This window comes from Myodes glareolus, chromosome 10 (genome assembly GCF_982192425.1).
Source record: "Myodes glareolus chromosome 10, mMyoGla1.1, whole genome shotgun sequence".
NCBI lineage: Eukaryota > Metazoa > Chordata > Mammalia > Rodentia > Cricetidae > Myodes > Myodes glareolus.
Window position 1 is genome coordinate 34,655,183 of NC_142035.1, and position 20,537 is coordinate 34,675,719.

The 20,537-nt window shown below is 47.4% G+C and overlaps 1 protein-coding gene across 3 annotated transcripts in view; it reads left to right on the plus strand.

The window, feature by feature from the left end:
* Positions 1-20,537, plus strand: part of Rrbp1 (ribosome binding protein 1) — a 66,101-nt gene that overhangs the window by 27,073 nt on the left and 18,491 nt on the right. For all 3 annotated transcript variants that reach the window (XM_087911161.1, XM_087911164.1, XM_087911162.1), the window contains exons 3-6: positions 13,930-14,078; positions 14,973-15,095; positions 18,436-18,588; positions 19,347-19,465. In XM_087911161.1, coding sequence (XP_087767287.1) covers positions 13,930-14,078; positions 14,973-15,095; positions 18,436-18,588; positions 19,347-19,465 — 544 coding nt within the window. The remainder of the gene's footprint in view (positions 1-13,929; positions 14,079-14,972; positions 15,096-18,435; positions 18,589-19,346; positions 19,466-20,537) is intronic.

The following is a 20,537-nucleotide window of genomic DNA, read 5'->3' on the forward strand; positions in this document are numbered from 1 at the left end:
TGGGGGCCTGGGCTGAAATGCCTGTGTCTCTCTAGGGCAGAGGCCCTCTCAGGGTGTAGCAGAGGCATAAGACATTTTGAGTAGGCACCTTCAAGCTGCATCTCATTCTTTAGGGCAAGTCATGTGATTGGGACTGAATCCCCTCTGAGGGGCTGCATGAAGCGGTGTGAGGAACAGTCTAGATAGGATAGTCTTGGCAGATATTCTCAAAGGTCTACTGTGACTTACCAGTTTGCTTTGTGTTGATGACTCACCTAATGTTAGCTTTATTCATTTAGTATTTTTAGGAAATAGTTTTCTTCATATTGTTCCACTCCTTCTTCCTAGTTATCTAATGAAGCATTATAGAACATTAATGTAGATCCCATATTATATATAGAGAAAATAATAATATAGAACACTGATTTGCCTTGGTGTTTTTAGTGGGTTACAGTAACTATACAGATTTAGCCAGGGTTTAAAAGATGGTTGAATTTGTGTGCCTTGTGAAAAGCACTTTAGCAAACAGGGTTTTTGAGGCAGTTGTTCTCCCAGGTCACTCCTGAGGAAACTGAACTGTGGCACACAAGTGCTTAGTGAACCTGATGCCCCCAGACTGCCTGGGGGCCCTGCATCTGCTTACGCGGGCACAGCACAGCTACCAGCTTCAACGGTGATGGATGTTAGGGACTCCAAAGAGAATGGCACGGAGATGGCATGGGAAAAGTAGGCTACCAGATTCTTGAAAGGCCATAACGAAAGAAGACAAAGACATTAAATATGAGATAATACAAATGAAAACAACTTTAAAAATTAGTCTTTCTTCATATTTCAGGGGATTGATTCCAAGGCGTTCCCCCCCTCCCCCGCCCTGTATATTTCAAAATCTACAAATGTTGAAGTCTCATAAATGGCATCATGTTTTCATATAAGTAACTCCCTAAATCCCATATACTTCATATCCCTTTTTTAGAAAAATTCTATTATCCACCCCCTATAGTGTTGGGGATCAAACCCAGGGCCCTTATGTGTGTTAGACAAGTTTTATACATATGAGCTATGTTTGTATCCTGCCCCACATACTTTACATCACCTATAGACTACTGAAGATGCCTACTACAAAGCAGATGCTATGTAAATAGTTGTTATGTTGTATTGTTTAAGGAATAATTACAAAGAAAAGAACTGCATATGTTCAGTAGAGACACATTTTTTGTTCTCTTTTTGTTTTGTTTTTTAATGTTTTTGATCCGAGGTTGGTTGGATCTGGATGGGATGCCTGTGGAGGCAAGAGTGCCGGCTGTCCCCCAGCGAGAGTCCAGTTGTTCTTTGACTTTTTTTTTTATGCAGTGTGCTGATATTTTATTCTTCAAAAGTTGGAAGCAATCCTGAAGAAGGCATTGGCTCTTGTGGCTGTGACAGCGCCCCCTGAAGTTGGAAACACCTGTGTGGAAGGCCTTCGATATCATTCATTCACCTTGGTGCAAGGCCACATGGGACATGAATCCTAATGAGATGTTGCAGTAGATAATTTCCCAGTAAAACTCTTCTTGTTTGATGGCCTTTTGAAATTAGGGGCATAAAATTGGGTCTTGATGTATTATCTTAAATTCTGTATTCTTCATCCCCAAAAGAATAAAGCAATAGTGCTAACTACCAAATGCTGAAACAATCAAGAAAGAATCCTGCAGGATGGGGCAGGGGTGAAGTGGGGAGTTGAAGTTCCTTTCCTTGTGCTTGGCAAGCTCTCTGGATGTGGATAGCGTGTCAGGCCTCTGCAGTGGGTTGATTCCCATCAGGGACTCTGTTGAAAAGTAGAGCAGACTCACTAACAGAGCCGCAGAGCCAAGGTGCTTCAGAGAAGCCCAGGGCTGTCACTGAGGGAATAGGGTCTCACAGACAGGCTGGAACTCCAGCCATGGGGAAGAGCTGTAAAAGTTCAGGACAGGTGATGGGAAGCACTCATAAGCATGTGAAGGGTGTTCCTGGCTAGCACTTGGCTGTGCAGTTGGTCCTAAGATTCCAGGTATTGCCCAAGTGACAGGTCTATGTGTTTAACCCTCTGCCCCCAGGATCTCTCACTGTAGCACAGGCTAGCCTCAAAATGATGGCCTTCTTGTCTCAGCCTCCCAAATCCTGGGATGTAGGTATGAACCATCATGCCTGGAGTTAGCCACCTCTTTTTCCTAAATAATCAGGAGAGTTGTATTGGTGAGGCTCCCCGGTGAGCTCAGAAAACTCTTATGTCCTTGGGGGCATGTGAAGGTCTGTGAGAGTTCTTTATTTTGTTGTTCATAACTCTGTTCCTACTTAGTACCTTTAGGTATGTGAGCCCAACCTCGTCTCTGCGATGTCAAGACTCCCCTCAGCTTCCTGTTACACTCAGGATGTAGGGGACTTTGAATACCTCATGCTTGCAGTGATGTGGACAGGGTGAGCATGCCTTATGTGGAGGTTGTCCATTCCACTCCATGGCTAGTTTTGTGAAAGCTGATGTAGATAAAAGAATCATGTCTTCTCATTGTGTCTTTTACTGCAGTGGCCAGACCTTGTGTGGCATTGTCAGACCCAAACAGGCAAGAACGTGTTTGTGAGTTACTGTTTTTATAGTTCCGCTGTATACTTGGCTCTGCTCTGTGCTAGGATTATCTGAGAATGATGACCCAGTCGGTATGGCCCCTGATGGCTGTGGGTTGAGGACAGCTTGGTGTTTGCATTTATATATACTCTCTCTGGTTCCTTGGGGCCTGGCTGCCCTTGGCTAGACCACCCATTTGGCTTTGCCTAATGGATTCTGTCACAGTCTGCTTATTCTCCAGCAAAATATATTTCCCATTCTTTCTGGTTCATGGGCTCTAAAGATATTTCTTATTCCTGTGGCCAAGATTCTCCTGATTGATGGTAGCACGGGAGGGTGACCCAACCCGAGCCATGGCTAAGCAGTGATGGGGAGAGTAAGACAAATAGCTACGTAGAACCTGCAGTGTTTCACTGCCCCTGTGGGTGGGGGTCAGCATGAGGCAGAGGCCCCAGGGTGGGCTCAGTAAGACGTAAGCCATTTTCCTCATTGTGCTGATATTTCCAAGTACAACATGTGAATGGATATATAATCTTTATGAATACATTCAGACTTGCTTCTCTTTCTTGTCCACTTACCTAGCAACACTGTCACAGCTGCTGGACAGAGAAAACTCCAGGGAAACAGGGGTGGGGTGGTGGAGGCAAAGTAGGACTCTCACTTTAGATAGTGGAGGATTCTGATTTTGGGTCTTATGTGTGAGATGCCAGTACAAACAACAAAAGAACAGTACAAAGCCAGGTATCAGTGAAGTGCTTGGGATCACTGGCCATCTTGCTTCAGAAGGTAACTTCAGTGGAAACTCAGATTCACCTTGTCTGACAGTTTCTTGGACTTTACACATGATTTTCATCACTGAACTGAAGTATAAACTGTAGTAACCGCAAGTTTGGGGCATGAAATCTAATGGTATGGATACTTACCAGAGGGTCATGGAATCGTCTTTTTAGTCTGGTACGTGAAGTGTACTAGAATTCGCCTGATTTAATATTGAACATTGCAGCTGGTACAGTGTTGTCAGGTGAGCAGGCATGAAGGAGAAGCAGACCCGAATGTTTTCACACAGCTAGACCTGTGTTCTAACTCTGGTTGGTCTGTGGTTGGCCCCCGCTGGCCTACTTTTAGCCACCTTGCAACCTAGCCACAACTAAGTGTTTATCTGTCCAAAACTACCTTCACTCTGGGGACTACATGTGCCCAATACAAAAGAATTATGGCTGAACTGCAGGCGGGTGCTAGGTATCTGGCAGGGTAGGGCTGGGCAGATGAAGTGACCTGAGATAACACTATGAGGATCCAGGAAATGCTTGAGGGGTGGGTCCCATCAATGATATAGAACAGGCTGGGAAGGGAAGGGAAGGGAAGTCTTCCCACAAATTTAGGAGACTTAGACTTGGGCAGGGGATGAGGAGAATGAGGAGGACCCTTGTACCATGAGATTTTAACAGCTGACTGCAGATCTTGAGGATTGAGAGGTGTGCTGTCCACTAAGAGCTATTGGTTACCCTAGTCATTTAAATTAGCCCAAGATAAGACTCAGTTCTTTGATCATACTTTCTGTCCTTAATGTTCTGTAAGTAGTCACATGTTGCTAGTGACTGCCTCTTAGAACAGCTCAGAGATAAAATGTCACCATCAGAAAGTTTTGTTGGACACCCCTGCTGTAAGTAGCAGCCATTTATGGGGAGGTGGCCTCCCGGATCACCTTGCAGGTAGGTATCCACAATGAAGAAGACATGGCTTTGCAGCCAAATATTGGCATCATGTGCCTACTTGGTTCTAGCGGTCCATCCATTGTTCCTCACATAGAGAGGTACTGGGAATGGCAACACGGTGCATTCTCACTGGGCTGGGGTTGCATGACCAGTCTCACTCTGTCCCTGGTTGGTACAGGTACCATAGAGGTGACAAGGCAGGCGTGGAAGCAAGCCTGGACACATTTCTGCAGGCCAGCTGGAGCTCTTTCAGAGCTTGTGCTTTGATGTGACTTTCAGGGTCTGATCAGGGCCATGCCATAGGTATTAACCACTTGTCTGTGGCAGTGTTTGACAATGAACACCTGATCCCGATAGCTTTTGAAAATGTACATTTCATTACCTAAAAAAGCATGTTTCTAGCAAGCATTTTAAATAGTAGAGAAGTATGGATAGGGTGAAAATTTAAAGTTGCCCCATTCTGTCTCTGTCACCATTCAGTTCTGGGGACCCTGGAGACACTGCTGTCACATGCAAGTTATGGTATATAACCAGTTAGAAATTGCTGTTTGCTTAACAGTGTATTGGTGACATCTTTCCATATCATGCTTGCAGAGTTGCTGCATTCAGCTGTATAACATTCCGTAATGTGAATGTATCGTGATTTATTTAAATGATACTTAAATAGTGTGCAGGCTTTTTTGGATGCTGAAATTGATGCTGCAGTGATGTACATATATTGCCATGAGTGTCTCTTAAAGTAAATTCCTAGGTCTGTAATTGCAAGTCAGAAGGTGGGTACGGTTTTCATTTAGGAAGAGTGCTCCCTCACTCTGCAAAAATGGTTGGTGGTTTACAGAGGCCTGCTTGGTTGTGTCAGATTAACCCCTGTGTGGTTCTTCTGTTGGAGTGAGAAGGGTTTGTGTTACAAAAGGGTGTTAGAAGCCTTTGCATGAAAAGAGGAGACAACACTGGTCTATGAAGTAAAAAGCAGGGATTCTTTTCTGAATGTTTAGGGACTGGGAAGTGGTAGAATCCTAGAGAAGTAAAAACTATGAACTAAAGTGCCACTGTTTGGAGTACCACCGCTGGCCCAGTGCGTAGTCCAGCACCTGTGTCCAGCATACTTTAGGATGCATGGGAAACGTGTGTGTGGTGGTAGTGGTGGTGGTTTTTAAAATCTGTTTTTATCCTTGGATTTAGTCTTTGCCTTCTTAATTATGCCCGCCTGCCTCCCACCCTGAGCCGAGGGCCGCACTGATTACTTGGAATGGCCTCATGGTGGTGTGCTGTCAAGAGCTCTGCACTGGAAGTGAGTTTGCCTGGATCCCATGTGGGTCCGGGATGTGGGAAGTATACTATGCTCCATGACCCTGTAGGTAGCGTGAGTTCTAGAATGAGCAGCTGTTAACTAGAGTGAGCCTGTTTCCTGTTGCTGGTAGGAGGGGCTGAGACCAGGGTCCAAGTGAGGAGTCTACCGCAGGGCACGTGGCCTTTTTGCTCAGTGGGACAGGGGTGCACCCAGGGGCTCTGGCACTTTTGTCATACTCCATGGATTGGCTTTTTGAAGGACCCCTCCCTTCTCCCCTCTCCCTCATCTCCTTCCCCAGCTGGCAGGTTGGTATTATTCTGGGGCTAGGTGATCATGATGTTGTGACCAGGAGAATCTCACAAGCCTCCATAATAGAGAAAACAGAAATAGGCTTTTATGAGTCTCTCATGGCTTACATGAGAAAGGACACCACCTGGGAGATAGGATTGTGGGTAATTTTTTGTATCTTTCATTCACCCTCTTTTTTCTAGTTTTTCTTTTTGTATATATTTTTTTAAAACTGGAAAAGAAACAAAACTCCGCTATGGAACTCCTGTCTGTGTGTTCCTGGAGCGTCTCTGGATGGTGGAAAGGGAGGCCTGTTAGTCCTTCGGGAGAGTTAGGGTGGAGGGAGGCGTCAGCCAGTTCTCAGGCCTCCCACAAGATGCCAGTGCCCACCCAGCCCCTGGTACCTGTTGCCTGGTAAGTGCTCGTAAGCTGAGGTAAGATGAATGTCAAAGGTGCTTCTGTACCCTGAAGCTAGCAGTGTCCTGTGGTTGCTGGTGGCGGTGTCTGAGCTCTTTGTATGCGCAGCCCTGCGGGGTCTCCTCTCCACCTGCAGACCAGGCAGGAACACAATGTAAGAAAAGTCTGTAGCTTCACTGGGCATGAGACAGAAGCGATGAAGAAGGATTATCTGACCTTCAGGGAACCCTATTCAGGGTGTCCACGGAGCGGGTCAGAGCTTTCTTGAAACTAATGAACCATGATTGTGCCCTTCGTTTTCTCTACCAATCTACCTGTTCACACATGCTTCAGTGCCCGTCCTGCCTTGTCCTTGTCCTGCCATGTCCTGGTGCTGTTACACAGTATGGCAATCATCCTGTGTAGCCAGGGTTTGTAGAGGTGCTTGCTGGTGCTTTCCCTGCATCTACACCCCTCACTGCCCAGCTCTACCTGTTTACTTGGCCACAGCTCAGACTTGGTAGAAGTCATGTGGCCAGCAGATGGCAGTACAGGGTCTCCATAGTAGCGCTCCTGGAGCCCCTTCCCATCCTTACAGTTAACCCCCCACCCTGTTTACGGGCTGGAGACGCCAGGTGTGTACTCAGAACGAGCCTTGGTGAACTTTATTTCTTTGTCAGGGTTTGAGTCTCCAAACAAAACCCTTGGGGGCATTTGAGCCATTCATTTTCTTTCTTTTTTTTTGTTTTTTGTTTTTTGTTTTTTTGAGACAGGGTTTCTCTGTGTAACAGTCCTGGCTGTCCTGGAACTCACTTTGTAGACCAGGCTGACCTCAAACTCATTGAGATCCGCCTGCCTCAGCCTCCCAAGTACTGGGATTAAAGGTGTGCACCACTACTGCCCGGCGGAGCCATTCACTTTCTATGTGAGTTCTTCAAAATCCAGGCCCTCATTTTCTCCCCCTCTCCCCTCTCCTCTATTCCTCTGTTCTTCTCTTCCTCTCTCTCCAAAAAGAATGTAAAGCGATCCCCCAGGGAAGCAAGTTAAGTGAGAAGCATCTAGATGGCATTCTTCTGGACATCTCCATGTGGTGACTGTTGGATGTGGCAGTGCTGAGACTTCAGGTACTGTCCAGGCCTCTGTGCTCACATTCACGATAAAGCCGTGGTCTTCCTCTGTAGGCACTAAGGAAACGTGCCTGCCGCTGAAAGCAGGGGCTTGTACAAGGCCTTCCCATGGTTGTCTTTAAAACTATTGTGATACTGGATTTGTTCTCCAGGTATAAAACTGTTGGTGTGGAAATCTGGAGAGAAAGACGTGCAAAGAAGAAAATAATCATTCAGTCTGTCGGAAGCCATTTAATGCACACATCTTTCCAGCTTAGTAGTAGATTATTCTTTCCTCCAGCCAAAGGGAAACCCTTAATAAGCTGCTCTCCACAGCTTCTGTGCTTGGAGCCAGGGCACTGGAAACTCCAGATACGAGTGTTTGTGGCCATCTAGGGGTCAAATGTAGCTGTTCATCTTTGGCCTGTATGCTCTGGGAAGAGATGTCCAGGGCTGAGCTGCTTGGTCTGGGAGTGGAGTCTCCATTTAACATGCTGCCCGCGGCCTGTCTTGGCTGTGGCTGGAAGAGCACTAAGCGGTGGTGGGAGCAATCAAGTTGTATTTTATTTCTTTGAGAGCCTTGACCTTTCCCATAGACTCCTGGCCACAGTTTATAGGTGTACAGTTGAGGGGAGGCTGCAGTGATGTTGGTATGTTCTCCTTGTTATTAGAGAAAGTGCTACCTGCCAGCTTGGCTAGGCCCTGAGGATAACTTGCCTCCTGATAGGAGAAGGGATGCCTCCCTGAGATGAGCAGGACGGAGTTTGCCTTTGGTCCCTGGACCTTTGGTGGTTAGTGTAGATGACATCGTGGAACTGGTCAGGGCTTGACTGCTCTGTAGCACAGCTCACTTTGCCTGAGGTGGTTGGGGTAGACTGGGCATGGACTCTGCTTACATTTGGGACGTAGCTTCCTTCTTGGGATGCTGCCGTGCCACAGACCTGCACCATCCATGCCATGCCCTGTGAGGGTTCAGGTCTGGTCTTTGTGTTTGAGGGGAAGGCCTTCAGGATGGGTTTGGACAGTCCCTAAGAAAATGAATGTTCTTGCCATCGGATCCTCATTAGTCCCTGGGCCATGCTCCCGTTGGGCCCCACTGTGAGGGGTCCCTGGGTTATCACTTGGGCTTCTCACACTTAGTCTCCTGAATACTCTTGGACTTGAGTGAGCTCTCTGACTTGGGCTCTTACCTGAATTGCCTGCCCTCAGCCTTGTCCCTTTTGGCATCCCAAACAATGCTCCCTTTTTAGTCACTGCACTTTGCCTGCAGGATAAAATCCAGATCTCTGGGGCCCATGAAATCTTGCACCTGTTTCAGGCTTATCTCCCTCTACTCCTCTGGGAATCCAAAGTCCTGGATCCTGCAGACTTGTGCCTTTCTGGGCTGCTCCCCTTTCTGCAGGCATCTGCTCTGTAGCCTTTGCTTGCATTGCTGCCAGGCTGCCTCTCTAGACCCCAGCATGTTGGTCTGTTGGATGACCTCCCTGTGCCTACTGTGTTGCAAAGCGGTGGTCTTCCTTTCTTCTTACCCCTTCAAGCTTAGTATTCGGCAGTAGTAAGGGACAGTGAGTACATCCACTGTGTTTGGAAGTTAGCTGGCTCCACTCATCCCGGGCAGAGATTTTAGGAACCTACAGTAATACTCAGCTCCCTTTAACGTCTAGCTGTCCACAGGCACTCACAGGGCAAGTCCTAGAGTGGGCTGATGCCCTCCCTGCTGGTTGAGAAAGTGGGGCATGGGCAGGACAGGCTTGTCCTATAGCTGGATACTGGGGCAAGCTGCTGCTGGAACAGTGGGCTGCTGAGTCCCTGGAGTCCCCTTATGTTAACATCTTCCTCCTAATGCTGAGCTGTTCATTGGGGAGCTGGTGGTTATGTAGGCAAAGAACAAATTTCTCTAAAGGACCCCACAGTTGACAGAGAAGAGACTCCTAAGTGCCTCTTTACAAGTTTCATTTTCTAGGTGATATAAAGTATTTCTGTAGCAAACCACATCATAGTTTTGAAGTCTGAGGTGTTAGGCACACTGACTGATGCTCTTCAGGCTTCTTGGCAGTGGAGACATAATCTTCCTCAAGCCTTGCGGCTTAGCGGCATGAGTAAGAACAGTCTGCCCTTTTTGAGTCTCTATGTCAGCCTTGACCTCAGAGAGGCGTCCTCAGAGCCTCACCCTTGCCTGACTTCTTCACTATTGAGCTCGGAAGGGGCAGGTGTTTCAATGTCCAAGGAGGGGTCTGAATGGTTGGGCTTCCAAAGTTGGCCCTGGGGGTTAGTTTTCAGTGCTTTTCCCCTATGCCTCATTCCAAGCACATTGTAAGTTAATTTTTGCAGCCAGGCTGTGAGGGAGGAACAGTTATTACTGACTTTACAGACAAGGAAACAAAGACGGGAGGTAAGTAAGCCAGTTGTCCAAGGACATAAAGTTGTCAGAGAGGCTGAGTCGGAAGTTGATATTTTAGCCTAGGCCATTGGAAACCATATATATATATCCAAGGCCAGAGACCTGTAGGCTGGCCCTGGCCCACATATATTTGTTTAGCCCCTCTGATGGTTTTATTTTTTTATGGGGTTAGCTGTCAGTGTTGCCAGCCTAAGCTGTTAGTCTGCAGCTGTAGGGGTTCTGTACTGTCTCCCGTGTGAAAGTGGAGCCCTGTACCTCAGGCTCCTCCATGCAGGACAGCCCTGTCCTGGGTTTGTATAGCTCTGCATTCCTGAAAGGCCTGGCCCACGATGAGTGTTGCTGTGTCCCCCCAAAGATAGGATCTGGTTGGTCCCTCTCGTAGCTGCTCTTTGCCTTCTGTCTGCCTCATTCCAGAGCATACTTCCTAAAGCAAACCAGACCCAGGCTGCCAGCGCAGCAGCACAGGGAGCTGACCTTTTCTGGGATTCCCTAACCCTTGCTCTTTTTAAAGACTATGGTTAATGGATTAGTTATGGAGTCTTTGGCAAGTTTATTCTAATACCTTAAGATTTCACAATACCAAGGGTTAGGAGAATCCTCAAACATTTGCTAGAGGCACGAGTGGGGTGCTGTGAGTGGATTGTGGGGCTCCTTGTGGGCAAGCTGTGTGGAGGTGACTCATCCAGGGACCCAGTTTTTCTGTCAGTTTTACTGCCTCTGATTCAGAGCCAGTGGAGATACTGCCTTTTTTTCCCTTTTTAAATAGACCTCAAAGATTCAATGAAAAATATTTTGTGAAGTTCTTACTCTCTAAAAGTAGTATAAAGGAGAGTATGTATGTGGGGAAGGCTGTGGAGGTTTCTGTGCTGGAGAAGGGGTAGGCAGAGAAAGCTCAGTTCTACTTTACATTACTTTGGGTTGTTGGAATTGTTACAACTGTTTACTTTTAATTGAAATGTTTAACAAAAATTCATAGTTACCCTAGAGGAAGTTTAATAAGGATTCATTAGAATGCTACTTTTTAAAAAAATTTGTCAGAAAAATGTCTTCAAGATTATTTTATTTTGGTTTTTATTGTATTTTAAATGCTTTCTTTTTCTTTTTTCTTTTTAAATCTTTGCAATTTTATAAAATATATATATATATTTACAACATTTTTTCCCTTTCCTCCAAACTCTCCCATATACCCCTCCCCACTCTCCTTCAAATTCATGACCCTTTTTTCATTAGTTGTAACTTCATGCATATATGTACTTGTAGATACATATATATTTCTAAATGTAACCTACTCAGTCTGTATACTATTACTTGTGTGTATATGTTTTCAGGGATGATGACCATTTAGTGCTAGACAGCCAATTGATGTCCTTTTTCCCCGGGAAAGGTCACATTGTCTACTCCCAGCTTTCCTCAATTTTCTATCTATTCTTTGTGTAGGGTTGAGGTCTTGCGGGCTTCTCGCCACATCTGGTTTGGCAAGGCTATTGATGTAGTCCTTGTTCAGCTTACATTTGGGCAGTCATGTGGTGTAGCTATCTACTTTGGATATTCTAGCAGCCTCTGACATTGCTAGTAGACAAAACCTCGCAGCAAACTCTTCTGGCTTTTATACTATTTCTGCCCCTTCTTCCACCATGTTCTCTGAGCTTTAAGTGCTTTGTAGATGTGTCTGTTGGGACTGGGCTCCATAGCTCTGCATTTTGATTGGTCGAGGTTTTCTGTAGTGGTCTCTGTCTATGGCATAGAGAAGTTTCCATGTTGAGGGGTGAAGACTACTTAAGAGGCTAGACCCTGAAGGAGAATGTAAGAAGTCTAGAGTGCCTCTTTGAAAGAATAGCCTCAGAAACCCTCTAATGTAGGAGGGAGCTTTTGAACAGTGCTGGAAGCATCTTGAAGCCTCCCATAGCTGTTGCCTGTACCTATGTTGATGTTCAGTAGCAAGGCCTCCTCCAGCAGTGATAGCCAATGTTTCACTCCCATGGTAAAGGGTGAGGCTCAAGGGACAGGGCCTGAAGGGCCCTGTGTCTTTATTTGGATCCCCACCCCTCCTTTGAGACAGGGTCTCATGTAGCGCAAGCTAGCCTTAAACACTCTTATTCTCTACTTCCTAAGTTCTGGAATTACAGGCATACACCAATATGCCCACTAGAAGAGTGTCTCCTGGTGGAGAATTGAGATTTCAACCTCTCAGGGCCTTCTAGAGGATAGGGCCTTCTAAGATCACGGGACTGGAAGGGCATAGAACAGCCAGTCCAAGAGGAATATGGTGTCAACCACATCTGTAGCTTAATAGTCCCGGCTAGCCATTTTAGAATAAGCCAAGAAGAAACAGTTGGGATGAGTATTAACAACATACTTCAACCAACTTACCAATTCACATCCAATATGTCACATTGAGTTTTGAAACCCCGTGTATACTTTCTGCTCAAAGCACATCACAGGTTGCAGAGTCGCAACAGGTTACGAATTCTCAGGGAGCACTGTGTCTGCACTGTTCTGAATCGGGAGAGGACTGTCTCTATAACCTTCCGCTCCACAGAGTCTTAAGAGGCCATCATGCCTCCTCACCTGTGGTTTTTAAACCTTGGGCAGTGAATATCTACCCAAGGTTGGGGCTGCATGGGAAAGCATACAACAAAAGCTGTGTCAGTGGGGGTTCCTCCTGAGAGTGTGAGAGTGAGCTCATAGAGTGTTTTGTTTTATTTTGGCTCTGTAGCATTCAGGATTACATCTAGTATGTAAGTCCACCATTAGTTGTGTGTGCATACATATTTCAATGAAATTAAGAAGGTCCCCCCCCCACACACACTCTTCCACTTTCTTGGCAATACAAACTCTTAGGCCTTTAGTGCTATGTGGTTATTTTTAAATCTACTGAGCTTTCCCAAGGTAAGAAGTTATAAAATAAGGTGCTCATAGCAACCAGCTCGCCCACATCCCACCTTCCCCTTATTACGGTATCGTGCTAAGTGCTTTCACTTGTGATGAAAATATTGTGACTAGAAGTAGGAATATTGTGACAAGTCAGAGAATTCAAGGTTGCTGGAGGAACCCTCCCATTCCTTGTCCTTGGAAGGTGTGCTTAGCCGAATTTGCTGTTGCAGGCCTCTCTTGTCTGTCTGTTGTTGTGCATTTGGCCTTCTGTTTCAACTGTGGGGCAAATTTAGATATCAGCAGAAGGAATTCCCTAGTCATTTTAGGGGAGCTATCTCCGTTCACTCGTTTCTTGCCTGTAGGCAGCATGAGTATCAACAAGAGGACTGGGGATGGGGATGTTTAGGAGGATTTTGTTGGGTTTTGGCAGTGATAGTTGTGATGGGGGTGAACGGGCTCGTTCTGGGAGACCTGGCTCAGCCATTCCTCTCCTAAAGCCAGTCACTAGTTAAGCTCCATTCAGGGAGACTAGAGATAGAGTGCTTGTTCCTGAGTGCGGGGAGCAGACTCCTGGCACCCGCCAGCCTTTTCCAAGGTTTTGCATGTGTGGTTCTGATCACTGAACTGAGTGAAAAATACCCTTGTTAGTCACGGGCAGTCAGTGCCCATGGAGATGCTGAGCCACGGAAGGTGAGATTAACCAAAATGTTTACTAGAAAAAGAAGAAAGGGAAAAAAAAACCTCTGAGGAAAATGTATTGTGTGTAGTTTTGCACATCCTTTTTGTTGTTTGTTTAAGACAAGGTCAAATGTAACTGAGGCTGGCCTCAAATTCACTGTGGAGTGCAGTGTGATCTTGATCTCCCTGCCTTCCTTTCTGGAGCTCCCAGTTTGTGCAGTGCCAAGGATCGAACCAGGGCTTTGTGTATGCTAGCAGCTCTATCAACAAAGCTACCTCTCATCCCCGCATCCGCCCACAGCTGCAGTCTCGATAATTTAAAGAAGGAAGAAAGGATGAAAGCTAGTTGTAGCCCAGTGACAAAGCGTCTGCCTAGCATGCACCAAACCCTGAATATGGTTCTTAATACCAATATAAAATAAGGAGGATGTTTCTCCTAGTCTTGCTGGGACTCTATGGGGGTGTAGAGCCATCATTTAGAAAGAAGCCCACTGTACCAGCGTGCTGTTCTAAAGCTGTGGGACAGTTCTCCTTGGCTCCGACCAGGGCCACCTATTGATGGATATTGTTGTACATCTCTTGTTTTGGGGTGGAATGTAAGCTCCTCCTTCTTCCCTCTTCAGGAACCCAAGATTGTGACAGCCCTCTCTTCCTGCCCTACAAGACGCTGGTCTCCACAGTTGGAAGCATGGTGTTCAATGAGGGTGAGGCCCAGCGGCTTATTGAGATCCTCTCTGAGAAGACTGGAGTTACTCAGGACACCTGGCATAAGGTAGGCCACTGCAGGGCTGGCATGACTCACGCCTTTTCCCCAGAGATCAGCGTCTTGCTCAGTCCTGCCCCTGCCAGGAGATGTCTACCAAGGCATACCTTGCTTGTTAAACTGTAAAAGGAATGTCCCTGGAAGGGTTGGAAGGGCTTCCGCGTTCTAGAGAATCCTGCCATTGCTGCCTATGCTCAGGATGCAGCATCAGCTGTCAGTGATCTACTACCGCTTGTCTGCCTGAAAGGCAGAACAGGGATCTGGCCCAGCTGGTTTGGGGCAGAGTATAAGGAAAGAAATCCAGACACAGTGTGTGGCAAAGCCCTGTGACATGTCCCTTGTGCTACCATGGCAATCTCAAAGACTGATTCCTACTCTAGTGCCTCTGTTCTAGGGAGTGACGTATGCATGGGTTTGTCTCTAACTAGTTGGGTAGTAACTCTGCTGGTCAGTTCAGTGACTAGAGGTGTTGGGGCTAGTTCTTTCTTGGCTGTGACTGGGGGATGACATACTCTGTATGTTCTCGCTGATGCAGGAGCTCCTCAGCAAGTAAGCACTGGGTATGAGTGTTGGAAGTCAAGGTAACTATAGTCACCGCTTATCTCAGACCATGTCCTTAAAATACAGACTTCCTGTTATAGCTCCCATACTGCAGCCAGTGGCCTCCAGGCTACATATACTGGCTTTAAGACCGGAAATCCTATGGTTATGAAAACTACAGCCAGCATCCATGTGCACAAGGTCTCGGAGTTTCTGAAGGCTGGACCATCTGTTCCTCATGGCTGTGTCTAGGGTCAGATGGTACTTAGTTACCTACCCACTGTGCTCTTGTTTCATTGCCAGAGTGGGGGGCACTATGTCTCTTTCTGTTCCCCTTTAACCTGGCTTTGTCAACATTTTTAGGCCACGCAGAAGGGTGACCCTGTAGCAATTCTGAAACGCCAGCTAGAAGAGAAAGAAAAGCTGCTAGCCACGGAGCAAGAGGATGCAGCTGTCGCCAAGAGCAAACTAAGGGAACTCAACAAGGTACTGTCTAAGCTCAGAAGTGAGGCAGCCCCTTCTCTTTCTGTTCTCTGAGGATCCCCCTGCCCCACGGCCACAGCTGCCCTTTGGGCATCAGGATAGGGGCTTGTCTGCCTTAGCATATGGTTCTTAGCAAGCCAAGAATATTTTGACTGAAGATTCTGTGCTTTCTAAAGAGCTGATGGTGTGGTATTGGGGTCCCTCCTCTGAGGTCTAAGAATACATGCAGCTCAGCGGAGACCAGAACCTCAGATTGTGGTGGTTCTCAGGATGACAAGTCATTTTTTGAGTTAGTGCATCGAGGAAGGAGGAGGTACACACTTAATCCAGGGTGGTTTTTCCTGAGAACTGGGGCAGAGGTTGCTTTTCCTCCCTGTTTCTGATGTTAGTGGAGTGGTATACAGGGCAGTTCTTGGCTGCCTGTGGCTGCTCAGGTTTTTACTCTGAATGACAGGTAGCAGTGAGCCAGGGTTGCTAAGGGGGCAGGTTTGGGGCATTGTTCAGGATATACCAGGTCCCCAGGCTTGGATAGTCACTCACTGCTGAGCTCACTGGAACCTCTCCCTTGCCTCTCTGCTTCTGAGGTGGGTCCTGTTGTCCTAGCATCCCCAGAGGACATAGAGGGCAGGGTGAGGGGAATCCCTATGGGTCTGGTATCCTCTCAGTTAGAAAGTTGCCTCTTGTGCCAGATGCTGTGGGTTTTCTCTTGCCGTCTCCCTGCATCTTGCCTTCCCTGTCCCAGGCAGCAGACTTGGGAATGGCCTGGGCCATTAAATACCTGACCCCATCTGAGGCATAGCCCTTCCCTTAGGTACTTCCCATCTGTTTTACTTGAGACAAACTAGAAATGAGGCAAATTGAGTTTGTCTGAAATTCAGTGACTGCACCTCTGAACCAGACAGAAAATTTGGTTGAGAGGCAAGTTGGTCATCCACCAGAGACCTCTCCTTAGGGTTCAGTGACCTTCTGTCCTGCCTCTTAAGATGTCACCACATGGCCTACTTGAGCTGTCCGGGGCTCCTGGAAATGCAGGCCTTCAGCTTACGACAATTGGACGCACCGGCTCCTCCTAGCTCTATGCACACTTCATGTTAGGATTTAGGCCTAGGCTGCAGGAAGGGTGAGAGTTTATACCATGGAACTTGGCAGAGCCCTCCAACTTCTTAGATCAGATGACTAGAGTCCGCAGTTCTGGGGAGCTGTTCTGATACCTTCTGCCCTAGTTAGAGTTTCTGTTGCTGTAATAAACAGCACAGCCAACTCGAGAGGAAAGGATTTATTCATGTTAGAACTCTCAGTTCACATTCCATCACTGAGGGAAGTTAGGGCAGAAGCTCAAGACAGGAACTGAAGTGGAAGCCATGGAGGACAGCTGCTTACTGGCTTGCTCAGGACTACCTGCCCAGGGTCAGCTAACCAACAGTCTTTTCAGATTGCTCCAGCTTATGTCAGTGATCAAAAAACAAGTAACAACAACAAACACACAAAAACAAAATACCTGCTTTCTAAATAGACAGAGGAGTCCTGATGGAAATTTGCTGACTCCCAAATTGAAGTACAGATGAGAGGCTGCAGGAGTGTCTGCCCTCTAGCAGGCTGTATGTTACTTGACTAGTCAGTTGTGTCTATACCATTTAATTTAGAAAGGGCTTAAGACATGATAGATGAGGAGGTTGTAACCTCTGATAGAGTGGGCTCTTTCCCATTCTGAAGTCATATTCACCAAGTACAGGGTGGCAGGTTTGAAGGAAGTAAGGCTTCTTAGACATTACCTCTGTGCTGGCCACTCACTGTCCATGCTCTCCCTCAAAGGTGGCTGTGTGGCATGGTTTCCACAATGGCACCTAATTACCAAACATGTTCATGTCCCACCCTCCTTTGGTTGAGGCTGTAGAATCTGTTCCTGGTATGGACTGTAGGTTCAGAAACCTTAATTTTTGTTACCCACCTCATCTTCCAAAGTGTGGGCTCTGATCCAGATTTAATGCCAGTGTCCAGCAGTGTCCAGCTATGATTCTCTATCCCTACCCACGTCCAGTTTCCTATAAGCTCAGGAGATCCAGTGCTGATCTCTAGTTAAACCTCTTTCATGCTTTGTCACTGGCTCCCAGTCTCCATCCCCAAATCTGCACCCTGAGTGCTAGCCTCTGCATCTCACCTTCCCCTCTTTGGATGGCTGCCTGCTCCCAGGACGCTCTACTCACTCTTTCCTGCTTCTGAGGTTCTCCTGTACTTCCCTGATGGGGTGGACATTTTCTTAATATCTATATGACTTAGTTTTGTAACCAGCCCTGAGGAATCTTATGGAACTCTCATGGAAGTAATCATTATAATTGCCACAGACCTGTATCTGGTTGCTGGTAGACTGTGAGCCTTGTAGAGCAAATACTCTGACCTTGCTTGGCCCAGCCTAACAGACTATTTGTGAGCAAGTGGACACTGAGGCCCCGACTGGCTTGCAGCTGAGGGAGGAGCTTTTGTTGGTATTTGTATCTTCCCTTTGTAAATAGTTAAATGTTTATTATTTTGTATGCTTTTATTGTCCTTGTGCCCTTGAAATTGTGGACCATCACATCCCAGCAGAGCCAGCGTGTGTATGCCATTCCAAAGTTATATCTCCTGGTCCCAAACCATTGAGAAAGTATATGAGAGCATGTTTGGGAAAGTGTCTTGCTTGGTGATCATTCTTGGAGTCATGCCAAAAGGCCTGTCCTGGTTGCACTGAGAATGCCAGTCATCTACAGAGTCTGTGCCACTCTCGCCTGGAAGGGTCTGGCAGAGTTGGGCCCATGACCAGTGTCTAAAGGAGCCTATGGGCTTGAGCACTCCTGGGAGCTCCATGATTTGGTAGTGCTCCCTTTTAAGTGTCCAGGGCCCACGTGTAGCTTTGAAGATTCCAGGCCAAGGAAGGCAAAATCTTCTGGAAACCGTTCCAACTGTTGTCTTTCCAGGCACCACACTCTGGAGTAGACCATGTGTGTCCACTCCAGTGCCAAAGCGTGCGGCCTTGCAAGACAGGGCCATGCTCAGCTGAGGAGCCTGAGGCCTGCAGACACCAGCCAGACACTACTGAGAACCAAGTCGGAATGGGAGGTGGTACGGTTCCAGGCTCCATATGGAGACCAGTCTGTGCAGGACCCCGCTAATCTGGGAATGGGAACAGATCCCAGAAGAATGTGCCAACAGAGCACCAGTGGGTGCTGGTAACAATACTTGTCTTCTGTGCTACATAGACAGAGCAAACTCCAGTTAGAACATTTTAGTGATTTTCAAGAAAGTAATCTGGCCCTGTTTCTGCCTGCCTGGTCAGGTTCCCTCACTTCTACCTGCCGTTTCTTCTTAGGAGATGGCATCAGAGAAGGCCAAAGCTGCAGCTGGGGAGGCCAAGGTGAAGAAGCAGCTGGTAGCTCGGGAGCAGGAGATCGCAGCTGTGCAGGCACGAATGCAGGCCAGCTACCAGGACCATGTGAAGGAGGTGCAGCAGCTGCAGGGCAAGGTGGGCACAGGGGAAGGAGTAGGCTTGGATGAGTCATGGGGACACAGAGGGTGAGGCTTGAGCAGAGACTGAGGAAGTCTGCTGGAGTCTGAATCTGACTGGGCATTTCTGTACATCTGATATTATTAACCAGAAAGGTTTAAAATATATTTTAAAGAGCACCTTTTCAAAAGAGCATAGCATCAGGTGGTGCCTGAGGATCAGGGTTCAGGCTCCAGGTGAGGCTGCAGTGATGCTGATTACACTTTCTCTGGGTGTTTGGGAGGATCCCATAAAGTAGGAAACCTGAACATACCTTTACCTGGATGAGAAGCCCAGCACTGGTGACTCCCTGTCTTGACTGACATTTATCTTCCAAAACCTATGCTTGGCTCATTGTGGGCATGACTGCCTCCCTGCCACATGTCTCAGGGATGCCACGTGGACTCAGGAGGCAAGAGATGAGTCCTCCTTGAGGTAGTTGTGCTCTGTGGCCATGTGCTGCTTTTCTCTCAGAATAGTATACCTGTGTGACCTCGGGTACCTGTGCATCGGTCTGAGGCATTGGCTAGAGAGATGGGTGATGATGAAGGAGGTCCACGCTTGTCCCTGAGACCCTGACACTGGAGTGGCACAGTGCTTGTACCTCTTGCTTTATGCACACTCCTGACTTGCCTTGGAGCAGAGGTAGTCTCCAAACCTTCCACTCTGAGCTGTGTGACCTTGTTAATGCTGTGTGTGGCTGACCAGCCCTGATGATCTTGTTGGTAACTTTTCAGATTCGGACTCTTCAGGAGCAGCTGGAGAATGGCCCCAACACCCAGCTGGCCCGCCTACAGCAGGAGAACTCTATCTTGAGGGATGCGTTGAACCAGGCCACCAGCCAGGTGGAAAGCAAGTAAGCTGACTGTCCCATTTAGAGACCACGGTAACATGTTTGCTAGGACTGAGAGCCTGGGTGGACTTAGTGGGTCTCTTGTGGGCTATAGCAGATGCAGTCAGTTGTCTTTCTGGGTGTGGGGCTGGTGTGGCGGCCATACACAGGACTTCCTGTGAGTTCCTACTTGGCCACATCCAGCATCTGTGTGGATTCTGAGCAGTTGCATCTTTCGGCAGCTGGCCCAGAGCCCCTCAAGTCATTGATGCCTCAGAAAGATCTGATGTGTGCCAACCTGCTGCTCATCCTTGCTAGCATACATGGTATACGGAGGGGGTTGTCACAGAGCATCAAAGCCAGATTTATTCTGGTTGAGAGTATAGGTGTTTCAAGGACCTGCTGTGGTCTCAGTCCTCCACTGCGAGGATATTGAGGACTGAGAAATTCTGGCATTCTCTGTCATGTGGAATCTTTGTCACTTCCTTTCTGGAGAAAGTTCTGAAGCTTGGGGAATTGTCACCAAGTGGTGGCTGCTGCCTCCCTCTGTCCAGAAGCCCTGCCTGGTTGGGAGTCCACAGCAGTCAAGTGGGTTCTACCAGCCCTGTTTCCATCCACAAGTCCTAAGCAGTCCCGAGAAGGCGCCACACCACCCTTACCAGGTCATTTGGATCTCTGTACTGTCCAGTGCTTGAGTTAAAGGTTCTGTGGTTTGGTCTCTGGTACAGTCAGTTAGAGAGGAGGGACCCCATCTGTCAGTTGAGCACAGCCGCTCACAGCTGGGTTTTCACTTCTTTTTGTCCCCTTGTCTTATGTTTTTTCTAGCTAATGACAGAGGTAGACATTTGATTAGTCTCAAACTTTCCTTCAGTAAGTTTCCTGAAATTCCAGAATATTTTTATGGCCTGAGACCCACTTTAAAGTGCTACACTGAAGGCACTTTTTCTAAGTGTCTTGATCTCTAGCCTTGAATGACCTCTTTGGTCATCTGGTTGGAACAAGGAGCCAGGACAGAGACCGTCAGTGCCGTCAAGAGGCACTCCCTAGGCTGGCCACCGTCTCCTCTGCTGGGGAAGTGAGACACATGTGCGGGAAA